Below are 12125 nucleotides of genomic sequence, written 5' to 3' on the forward strand. Positions count from 1 at the left end.
CTGGGCAGAAAATAACTGAGTTTGATGAGGAATGGTTGTGACATGAGGAATGGTTATGGGTCTTTTTCGCAATGTGGCTGAATTAGTCGGTTTCAGGCAAAGGTAGCATGGTTTTTTCTCCTGGAAGCACCGATGTCTCTTCCAGCAAACAGCTAATCGACCACAGAACACACGCAATTTACAGATATATTGTATACGACACAATATGGGTCTAATTTGCTGATCTGCCTAAAATCCTAGAACAACAGCAAAGACGTTCATACAGACGTACGACTACAAAATCCCAGATTATTCAACTCCCGCCAGATAGTTCGTTTTGAACTGGTTTTTTTAGTTTTTTGCCGTAACTGAATATTTTAATCATTTTCGGCACAGTGTATCTTCTGTTCTGACGCACATTTCATTTTAATCATTTTAAATTCCTACTTTCTCGTTCTTCGAGTACTGATTTGTTTCCGCATATTTTCCTTTTAGAGTTGCATTTCCCTTCGTCTTCCATTCATTATATACTTTTGAGATGGTTGCTTTCGACACACACCAGTGATATCCTTTGTTTTCTCAATTGTGGCTCCTGCTAAATATGCTCTAACAGTAACACCTTTTTGAAAATCAGAAAGATCCCTGTCATTGCCCTTACCGGATCGACTAAGTATATGTCTGATGACAACTTACATTTGCATACTGTATATTTCATTATCTGTTGACGCCAATTGCAGGTTTCAAATTTGTTTGTAGGTGACTGTATTGTATTAGGACAGCGACGGAAGGAATTTCTTCAGACATTTTCCTTTCATGTCCAAGGTAATCGGTCTCGGTCAAGAGGAGGCGCATGTACCCTCACTCCAGACTCAGTTTGCAGACTGAATAAGATGTCTCATCCTTGCCTTAGTTCTTGGACGTAAAAAAAAAAAAAAAACCAAAAAAAAAAAAAAACCCATATTATGTTAATATCACCTTTAGGATGTTTAGTAATTGATAGCTCCTTAGCGTTGAATGTAATTCTAATTCTAAAACCTTCAACTTCTTATGGCATCTTTTCAAAAACAAAAAGTCGAAAAGTAAAAAATCTACATAACACCTTTTCAATCAAAACTTTTATTTTTATTATTTCCAAAATGTAAAGCTGGCTTATCAAATGATCATGATTATAAATTCTCTCATCTTTAGTCCAATTCAAACGAAATTTACTGGACAGTTTCTGATGAAAATTAATTTAAACTTCCATCGTGAAACATGGCCAGTATAAACTCCGGTTTTTAATTGAAATGTTATTGTTGTTCTTGTAGGGGTGTTTCAGCCATATCAGCGTCTTAGACCATATTATGCTGTATAGATATTCTGCTTGTATATGTTTATGTTCTACAGTCGATTTGCTTATTTGCTGGACAAAAAAACAATACAACCTTCGCCTGAGGCCCTCGTGGGTAGCAGAGTTGCGATAATAATCAGCGTGATCCCTACATAGGGTGGAAAAGACCTGAGTACGAACGCGCCAATGACGCGAGGAATTCTTATCGGCCTTTTTCACAAGTCGGTTGAGTTAGGTGGTCTCAGGTGGTCATAGCTGGTTTTTTCTCCCGGAATCTGGGATTTTGCGTCCAGAAAAAACAGCAAATTGACCACAGAACACACGCAATTTACAGAAATATTATATACGATACAATATGGCTTAAGTTGCTAATCAGTCCGAAACCCTACTCGGACCATTTCCACCTGTATGGTGTACATGAAAGCTTTTAATTTAAATACTATTAGGACTTATATAATCATATCCATCAGCTCATGCCATAGTTCACTTGCAGAAATGCTATAATATGGAGTCAATTAGAATAAGTAGAATCAGAATGTTAAAATAACACTCATTTTAATATTTCCACAACATTAATTTCGTTCTTAATTTCAGTTTGAAAGTTTTCTTATGATATAATGGCTTCACCATACAATCAATTGAGGCAAATAAAAACAAGATACATCCAGTACAAGTGTGGCAACAGAAAGGACTCAAAATGATACTGTGCTAAAAATTTAGAACGGGCAAAAAGTCTTTGGTGCTGTCCAAAGAGAAGCATGAAAATAGAACTTACTCATTACACAGATCACTTGAATAAATAAGATTGAATAAATAAGATCTGGCTTCAACAACTTCAATAAATAAGTTTCTACATTCATTGTTGTAATCATTTGAACCCTAGAAATATAAAATTAGCCATCTTACATTCCCAAAGCCATAAAAGGATTTGTTTATTTTTGCTTACTATCAAGAAATTGCAAAAAAAAAAGGTCTGTTAAGATTTGTTTCTAGTCATTAAGCAGAATCAACATATCGTTTATGTTCGCAACTGTCATAATGTTCTTGAAGCTCAGACTGACTTGTGACAGTAAACGTTTTTTTACACCACGAACACACTAAAGCCAAGTTATTGTTATCTTCTAGGGGAAAGTTTAAATCGAGAATGGAATCGGGTGCACTAGTTGTAGGCGAAGATGCAGCTGATGACACTCCTTCATCGGGATCCTCAGAAGAATCTTTGTTCTGTACAGCTTCAGACTGTTCGCTTTCTTCACTGTCCCCACCTCGTCTGTAGATATGAAACTAAAACAAATAAAAATTACATCAATGGTATTGTTTACATATGCCTTAATAAATTCGCTAAATGTTCGAATAAAAATTAAACCTACAAATACGTAATTCAGTTATTACTTAATATATACGTATACAGGTATGGGTATTTTGTCTGCAGACGGGCTGATTTGCATGTCATACGCTGTAAAAAATGGGATAACTCATTGGGAGAAATCTTTTTTCCTCTGACAGACTTCTCCAAACGAGTGGTTATTAGCGATGAATCGTGCTGATTAGGCTAAAGCGGAGGACTTGGGTCCCCTTGTAGCCTAAATATGTCTTTGATTACATTAAAAACGATTTTCGTGCATCATGTGATATATCTTATAATGCTATTTCTTATTTGCTTTTGTGAGCTTTTAGATCAGTACCAACGAAATATCACACGCAGTGGCATTCTTTCATATTGTTGTAGTAGTAAGGTTTAGGAGCATCAGCGACTAACGCCATATTGCTGCGTGTATAATGTCTGTGTTCTGAGGTCGACTTTCTGTTTTATAGACGAAAAACCCGGATTTCCGGGAGAAAAAACCAAACAACCCTCGCCTGTTTTAACCTTGAGACCGAATAACTCAGCCTCGTTGTGAAAAAGGCCCATAAACATTCCTCTCGGAATTTTTATTGACCGTATGCATTTTTTATGAATCTTTAATGGAAAGACCTGAGTTTGAGTCATTGACGGGACTCGAACTCAGGTCTTTTCCACCCGGTGTGGGTTGGACGGCGATCTTACCAACTGTGCTACCCACGAGGGCTTCTTACATATAAACAATAGCCTACTCTCTTTCGAGAAGAAGCTACTGTTTATATTAGCAGAAACTTGTTGATAATTGAAAGCTCGCTGCTTAAGAAAGAAACCATGATAAATAACTTTTGTTTTCATCTGAGACTTATAATAGTATGAACGATTGGTACAGTTCCACTATTCCAAGTGAATTACAAGCTATTATAAGTCAAAAAGAAATCCTTCATGCACATAGATGAATGGTATAGTGGATCAGGATAGTGTAAGGATCAGCAACTTATAGCACTAACACCAAGGATTTCTCCGATTTATCTGAAACCCCTTTAAAATCATTGAATTAAATAAAACTGCCACGAGAAAATTTCATTTAATCATCCCAACAAGGTATTGCCACGCGATATCAGAGATCGCAAGTCACAATGAACTTAACCTTCAAGTCCCAATAACACCAATGTGAGCCCTGAATGCCATCCCTGAAAGCTTGCCACCCCTTGAGATAGTGGTCAATCCACCGATAAAAATATCTCAATCTTCTTCTTTGCTCTCAAAAAAATCTTCTCCATCGTTTGTAAATGCCAGTATCCAACCTTGCATTTTATAATTGTATATAGAGTGATAATCTAATATTCTAAATTCGCGGATTCATAGAATTTCGCTGAATAATGTTACAACAATGGATCGAATCCTAATTCGAAATCTAACAGTACATAATTTTAGCTATTAATCTGAGTGGCCCACTAGACATTTGGTTACAACAGTCCGCTTTCAACTCCTCTTGTGGTGTTAGTATTAGAATCAATAAATATTACAAGTAAGCTCCCTTTTTCTATCTGCCATCTGCTAAAAAAGTTTTCCGAGACTAAAAATTAAAAGTAAACTGATTTATTTTTTGCCAACTGATTACTAATGAATTAATTAATAAGATACTATATAAAAGTAATTGTTTTTACTTAATGTCAAGTACGTCACAACTTAATATTTACTGGACTGTACCGCTTTACTTATGTCCTCCAGGAGTTGAATAACAGTTGAAATTTGACACGTATTTCAGAGATCATGTAACAATTTAATTCTTCTAAGCAAAACTTTGCCCCTAGTGGCTATTTTCGTAACTAATTTTTTTTTTCGTACGCTGTACTGTAATTTGTCTTTTGCACTCTAGACTAGACAGCTCAAAATAGGGATAGTTTAATTGTGATCACCCAGTATACAAAAAGGATATTTAATGTAATAATTAAAAAAAAAAAGGGTATTTAATGTAATGATTTAAAAAAAGGATATTTAATGTAATGAATTTAATATAATTCTAGTATACTTTTGTGTTAGAATACAGTATTTATAAATCTGTACAGTATACTAGCGCTTCAAATATACAGTATGATTTCGTTATGTCTAGAATATATAAAATATTTGTAGTAATACTAAACAATTCTTTACCCTGGACAAGTGGCGATTTCCGGGCTGAAATAAATAAGGTCCGATATATTTCCAGCGATGGTACAAAGTTGAATCTTCTAAGAATGGATCTACATCATCCTCGGTTAACAAATGGGACTGGTGTCGGTAAAGTTTTGCTAATTCTTTCAGATTTCGTAGCTGCAAAAGAATATTTGATAATTTAAATTAATTTGTGGTAATTATTGTGTAGTAATTTGTGGTTTTTACAATTTTGAGCTTATTTTTAATATTTTGATTCATTTTATAACAATTAATTATAGCTTTTATTTAATGGTAAGTGTGTCTGATGAATGTTTTTAGAACTTTAAATTTTCGGTTGTAAACAACGTGGGCACTGCAATTTTCATTTATTTGTCTTTACAATGCCTAAAAGAAATGTCAGTGGCCCAAAGGACCGTGCCTTTTAAAAATGCATACACAGGTCCTTATTTATTGTGAAAAAAAAATTTGTACTGTCAAAGACACTCAAAGCTGGGACTTTGGTGAAGGACTGTGCGAAATATTTCGCTTTTTCCTTTTCAATATTTTTATTTTATTTTATTAGAACTTATATATAGCAGAACATTTACTACAATGACTATGTATACAGTATTTACATAAGATTAATATTTACAAATAAAATATAATACGAAAGTGTACTGTGCTTATTTGCTAGAAAACAAAATTAAAATTACTGTATTTGTTTTAAAATTGGCTAATTTGAGAAAGATATTTATATCCACAAACGAATCCAGATATAATTTGTTCAGTAGAATTAGACCGCTGACTAGGGGGTTATTTTTACCTTAATTAGGACGGAATTTTTCTGAAAATAATCAATCGAACTCACTCTTAAGTTTCTAAAGAGAACCCCATAAAATACATCAGATTATTTATTATTATTATTATTATTATAATTAGCCATATGGTGCAAGGAAGCCTGAGGCTTTTGCTGCACCAGCCAAAAAAAAAAAAAAAAAAATTCTGAGTTACCCCTTAGAGAGAGAGAGAGAGAGAGAGAGAGAGAGAGAGAGAAAGGGGGGGGGGGTCAGAAATAGAAGGGAATCACCAAGAAAGAGAAGAATGATGATATCCAGCTCAGAACCCTGGGTGTGCCAAGCCCATACTCACCAGATGTGAGCCCCTGGGGGTAAATATAAATAAACTGCATCTAAAATTTTGTTGTTAAATAGCTTATGCATAAAACGGAATTCCATTAAAATTCGTCTATGGAGCCCTCGTGGGAAGCACAGTTAATATAATCGCCGTCCCCTCCACACCCGGTAGAAAAGACCAGAGTTCGAATCCATCAATGACACGAGGAATTTTATTGACATTTTGAGTTAGTCGGTCTTAGGCGAGAATGACTGGGTTTTTTTATCCAGGAAATTCGAGTTTTTCGTCCAGTAAGCAACGAATTGACCATGGAATAATTTACAGACATTATATGCGGCGCATATAATATATTTCGTTGTAAGTATATAATAACACTTCCGGTGAAAGTGGCAAGTGCACCGTCCACTTTTAACAGTAGTCAATAAATCTTTTCTGCTGGGATTTAATTACTTAATCATGTAGAGTGCTAATCAGACCCATATCGAGATAGCAAATTTCGTTGTGGTGATTTGTACAATATGGTATATTTTGGAGGGGATTTTACTGAATAGTTACTTTTTCATGTATTGTATACTTTTATAATTAGTACAATAAGTTGCGCTATAGAAATGCAAATTTTCAAAGCTTTTTTTATGATTACTATATGACCACCCAAATCCGGATAATTAAAAGATTCGGCAAAGATAAGTTTCCAAGGTTGCTTGATTTCGGAGATTCAACTTTATGTTAAAAGTAGTTGTGACGATATTATCGGAAATTTTATTTTCATATAGCATTGTCCCCCATAGGAAAGAAGAAGAGAAAAAAATAAATAAATAAACATGAAATAATAGTGATTGAGGCATGTGATGCAAGAAAGCAAGCGTATGCGCTTATGTAGCATCAGCCCCCCCCCCCAAAAAAAAAAAATAAATAAATAATAATTCGCACAACCATTCCCTCTAAATGTTTGTCCAGTTCCTCCTTGAATTTATTTAAGCTATCGACTTCCACAACGATAGATGGACGTTTGTTCCAGCAATTAACCTCCCGCTGGCTAAAGGCAAATTTCCGCACATCTATTCTACTACTGTCTTTCCTCAATTTGAATTTATGTGCCTAGTCTCCAGCCGTTGTAATTTGCAGAACTTGAGCCTCTCGTCGTAAGAGGATCCCTTCGTTGCCCTCACCAATCTTGTTGCCCTTTTCTGTACATGCTCAAGCAAATCCACATCCTTCCTAAAATGAGGCCTCCATACCTGTACGCAGTACTCAAGGCGTGGCCTGACCATTGCCTTATACAAAGGGATAATTCCCTCCTTTTCCCTGCTAGCAAAATTCCGGTATATCATTGACAAAAACCCCATGACCTGATCTTGCGCCTGTCTGCACTGCTCAGAAAACTTCATATCTGACTGCACAATTATTCCCAAGTCTTTTTCATTTTCTACCACCCTAAGTGTAGTACAACACAGTTGGTACGTCCCTCTGGGGTTACTTCTACCCATATGCAGTACTTTGCATTTGTCAATAGGCGCCTCCGTAGCCAGGTGGGAAGGAGCAGCAGTGCGTAGCACACGCTTCTTGATTAGACCGGGGTTCGAGCCCGTCACCACCAAATACGGAGGATGCGGAAAGGTCAGGGAATGACCACCGCATATCCCGGAGAAATATGGCCATAGTTGCTAATGCTACTAAAAACCACGTAACATTTGTCAATGTTAAACTTCAGTTGCCACTTCTCAGCCCATCTGCCCAAATTTTATACATCCTGTTGCTTTTTGTTATTTGGTTTTTTTTTTTAGGAGCATTAGCAACTAAGGCCATATTGCTTCGGGATATGCGGTGGTCATTCCCTGACCTTTCCGCATCCTCCGTATTTGGTGGTGGCGGGCTCGAACTCCGATCTAATCAAGAAGCGTGTGCTACGCACTGCTGCGCCTTCCCACCTGGCTACGGAGGCGCCTACATCCTGTTGCAATAGCACACTGCTATTTCTGTCATTAACAACCCTGCCAACCTTTGTTGATCTGCAAACTTCGACACTAAGCCTGATATTCCTTTATCAATATAATTGATAAATACAGGGTGTTTCAGTTAAACGTTTCAGAACTTCTAAGAGGGGTAGGGTACATCCTGACAACTCGAAATCATATAGCAATGTGGGGTCGGAAATGCTTTCCTGAAGCGGTGTTGTACACAGAAGCACCATAAAAAGAAAAGAGACCGTAAGTGAGAAATCGTTTTAATAATACATGAAAAGAAGCAAAAGGTACATGGATTAAAGTAAGTGTTCGAAGTTTCTTCAACCTCGTATTGCTTTCGCACAGTGGTACCTTGGAAAATGTGCTACAAATCCCCTTTTTCCTGCTGAAGTGTTGTTTTCCGATGAGGCATCCTTCACAAGGGAAGGAATTTTCAACACACATAACGACCATATCTGGGCGGTCGAGAACCCGCATGCAATACGACGTCGTGCAGCACAGATTCGATTTTCGGTCAATGTATGGGCCGGTATTATGGGAGATCACCTCATCGGACCTTACCTGTTACCGTGTCGTCTAACCGGACCTATCTACTTGATCTTTCTGCAGCAAGTATTGCCACAACTTTTGAGAGATGAACAGATTTCTGCATCGACGCAACAGACAATGTGGTTCCAACACGATGGAGCCCCTGCCCATTATAGCGGAGATGTTCGTAACTACCTGGATGTCACATTTGGTCAACAGTGGATCGGACGTGGTGGTCCCGTGCGTTGGCCTGCTGGGTCACCCGACCTATCATGTCTTGATTTTTATTTCTGGGGTCATATGAAATCGCTAGTTTATGACACCCCTGTTGACAATGCTGAGGAGCTGGTTGCAAGAATCGCAGTAGCTGCCGAAGAAATTCGAAATTCGCCTGGAGTATTCCAGAATGTTCGGATGTCCATGCGTCGGAGATGTGAGGCGTGCATTGTAGCCCGTGGAAGAAACTTCGAACACTTACTTTAATCCATGTACCTTTTGCTTCTTTTCATGTATTATTAAAACGATTTCTCACTTACGGTCTCTTTTCTTTATGGTGCTTCTGTGTACAACACCGCTTCAGGAAAGCATTTCCGACCCCACATTGCTATATGATTTCGAGTTGTCAGGATGTACCCTACCCCTCTTAGAAGTTCTGAAACGTTTAACTGAAACACCCTGTATACAAAACAACGGGGGCCCCAACACCGAACCCTGTGGAACTCCACTAATAATATTAGTCCACGAAGAGCAGCACCCATTGATTACCACCCTCTGTCTTCTCCCACTCAACCACCCTCTTATCCATTGCAGCAACTTACCCTTAATACCATTCTGCTCCAATTTTTACAATAGTCAAAAGTGTCAAAAGTGCAACAGTGTCAAAAGCTTTCCTGAAATTCAAGTATATGATATCAAAATTATTTTTGGCATCCAGTTCTTTTGTAACCACATCATAGTATCTAATCAAATTTGTCCGATAAGACTTTCCCTTAACAAACCCATGCTGTGTGTGAATTATTGCTGCAATCTTGTCTAGTTGATCCTGCAATGCATCTTTAACCAGTGACTCCATTATTTTACCCGGAACAGAAGTTAAACTAACTGGTCTGTAATTACTCGTGTCACCCTTCGATCCCCCTTTGTGAATTGGGGATACATTTGCACATCTCCAGACCGTGGGGACCTCCACAGAGTCCAAGGATGCTCTCATAATTATGGCTAAGGGTTTGCTTAGTTGCTTTGCCGCCTCGTTTAATATAACTGGATAGATCCCATCCACCACAGGTGCCTTCCTTATGTTTAACTTCAACAATTTCTCCTCCACTTTTCTCTCAGTTATTACAAAATCATTAAGCACCCTGCTACAATTTGATAACCTTCTGCCATTTTCAAACCTTAATAACTGCTCATGTGTGAATGTAGATGCAAAATACTCATTCAGTTTCTTTGCTATCTGAGCAGAATGATCAACAGTCGAACCATCGATATCAAGTCTGGATCCACCCTTGGGAATACGTCAATAAACTGTATGACTGCTACAAGTGCATGGCTCAAATAACGATCCGTAAAGAGTGGTATACAAACCATTGAATTTTTATAGTAATAGTAAAGGGAGAATCGACTGAAAAGGATTACCGAATGATATTTTTTTTTGTTCTAACAATCCACAATTAGTCGTTAGTTTTCCGAATGGACTTCCAAAATGTAGGACAAATACAATGCAATATGAAATGCTGCTTTACTTATCTACTTGTTCGAATATGCAAAAATAACCAAACAGTTGGATAACTGTCATTCTATTGTGCTCTTTACTAAAAGTGTAGAGTGTACATAAAGCTACTTGTCATTTCTCTCAGACAGGTTTGCAGTGAATCTCTTGGACATTTCACGACTCGAATCACTGATACAGTTAAATACTTCACGCAGTGGCTACTCTTACTATACTGAATGGTAACTTACGAGGGGTGGTCAAAAAGTTCTAAGGAAACGAAATATAAAAGATATAGGTACAGAATTATGTTTTTTTTTATTTTCAATATATTCACCCCGAAGTTCAATGCACTTATTGTATTTAATCTGCAAGGAGTTTAATCCTTCAAAAAAAATCATCAGGTTGGGCATCTGACCAGGTTTCCACAACTGCTGTTAGCTCTTCATTGTCCTTAAACTGAGTTCCACGAAGACAAGGCTTGAGGATTCTGAACAAATTGGCTGAACAAATCAGCCATTTATGCTACAGTTGCAATGTGGTCAACAGACCATCTTGCAACTGTAGCATAAATGGCTGATACTTTCCCACACACTCTAGTCATTCTTTCCTGAATTTCTTTAGCATTTCTGCCCTCTTTTGTCAAAAATTTGATCACTGAAGGATGCTCGATTTCCTGGATATTCATTCTTCTTCTACCCACCAACAGGAAAAATTAAAATTTTAGAAATAGCATAAGACATTGATATACAATTTTTTTCATGTTATTTTACTAGAAATTAAGCTATAAAAACAACCTGTTCTACATATTAATAGAATTTTTGTACCTGTTCTCATAGCTTTCTGACCTCTTCTGGTATATTTCTAAGCGATTCTTCTTTCTTTTTCTCTAATGACTCTCTGAACTGAATCAGTAAAAAGAGTCATTTTGCCCATCACTGCACCAACAGGCCATTTTAAGCGGAAAATCCAAGAAAAAATAGGCAAGGTTACGCCAAATAAGGATGGATCCTGCTTCAGGACAATGATATTGTTGATCGCTTACCAATTGTACTGTCTATGATTGAAGAAACAGGAAGTTGATAAGCCACTTTCCATTCAACAAATCCGGTTCCTCTCCATGTCTTACTGCTTCTTGAGATAAAAAGCATCTCTGCGGTACGTTTTAGATCCACAGCATCTCCGAATTGGAAATAATGCACTGAAGTCAGGGAGAGATTATAATGATAAACTACGAATGTCTGTACCCACTACGCATGTCTGCGCGGTATCACAGTAGTATCGTCACCTCCTTCCCACACTGGGTGGAAAAGGACTGGGTTCGAATCCCGTCGATGACACGAAGAACTTTAGTGGGCTATTTTCACTCCGTGGCTGAGTTAGTCGGTCTCAGGCGTAGATAGCAAGTTCCCCCCGCCCTCAGAAACTGGTGTGTTTTCGTCCAGCAAACAAATCGATCAGAGAACACGCAATTTAGAGACAAAATAAATATATGGGTAGATGTAATCATTTACAGGGGACCCTAATATCATAATTTGGTTTGTACCCACTACGCCCTTCTAAGATCGAAAGGATGACATGTGTCTTGTGTGTGTGTGTGTGTGTGTGTGTGTGTGTGTGTGTGTGTGTGAGAGAGAGAAATATAATATAATGGGAACTTACTTTGATCTTTTCTTTTTCCAGTTCTTCTTTTAGCTGCCGGTTCCTATTTTCAGCTCTTTCCCTATCTCGCCTTTCTGCTGTGAAGTCTTCTTTTAGCATTTTTATCTACATACACAGAGCAACGTTTCTGATAAGTTCATTTTAAATGTAACGAAGCTGTTCATTAATGAAAGAATCTGTACAATTATTTCACTTAATATTTTTCATGATATTTAACTCAAAAGCTGTGGGTATCACCCAAAATGACTTTCAAATAAACTGTCAAAAGATTAATGAAATGAAATGGTAGCAGTTTTCAAGGGCAATACAACTTTAAAAACCAATGGGATAAAAGACCAATTA

The 12125-nt window shown here is 37.4% G+C and overlaps 1 protein-coding gene across 1 annotated transcript in view; it reads right to left on the reverse strand.

Moving 5' to 3' along the window:
- Positions 1-1183: 1183 nt before the first annotated feature.
- LOC150077916 (uncharacterized) overlaps positions 1184-12125 on the reverse strand; it is a 34322-nt gene continuing 23380 nt past the window's right edge. The window contains exons 4-6 of the mRNA XM_090384264.1: positions 11784-11888; positions 4806-4964; positions 1184-2593 (exon numbers count right to left, since the gene is read on the reverse strand). Of these exons, the coding sequence (XP_090240390.1) occupies positions 2306-2593; positions 4806-4964; positions 11784-11888 (552 nt within the window). The 3' untranslated portion in view covers positions 1184-2305. The remainder of the gene's footprint in view (positions 2594-4805; positions 4965-11783; positions 11889-12125) is intronic.

Source organism: Mastigoproctus giganteus, chromosome 11 (genome assembly GCF_048544385.1).
Source record: "Mastigoproctus giganteus isolate SK-2022 chromosome 11, ASM4854438v1, whole genome shotgun sequence".
In the NCBI taxonomy this organism is placed as follows: Eukaryota; Metazoa; Arthropoda; class Arachnida; order Uropygi; family Thelyphonidae; genus Mastigoproctus; species Mastigoproctus giganteus.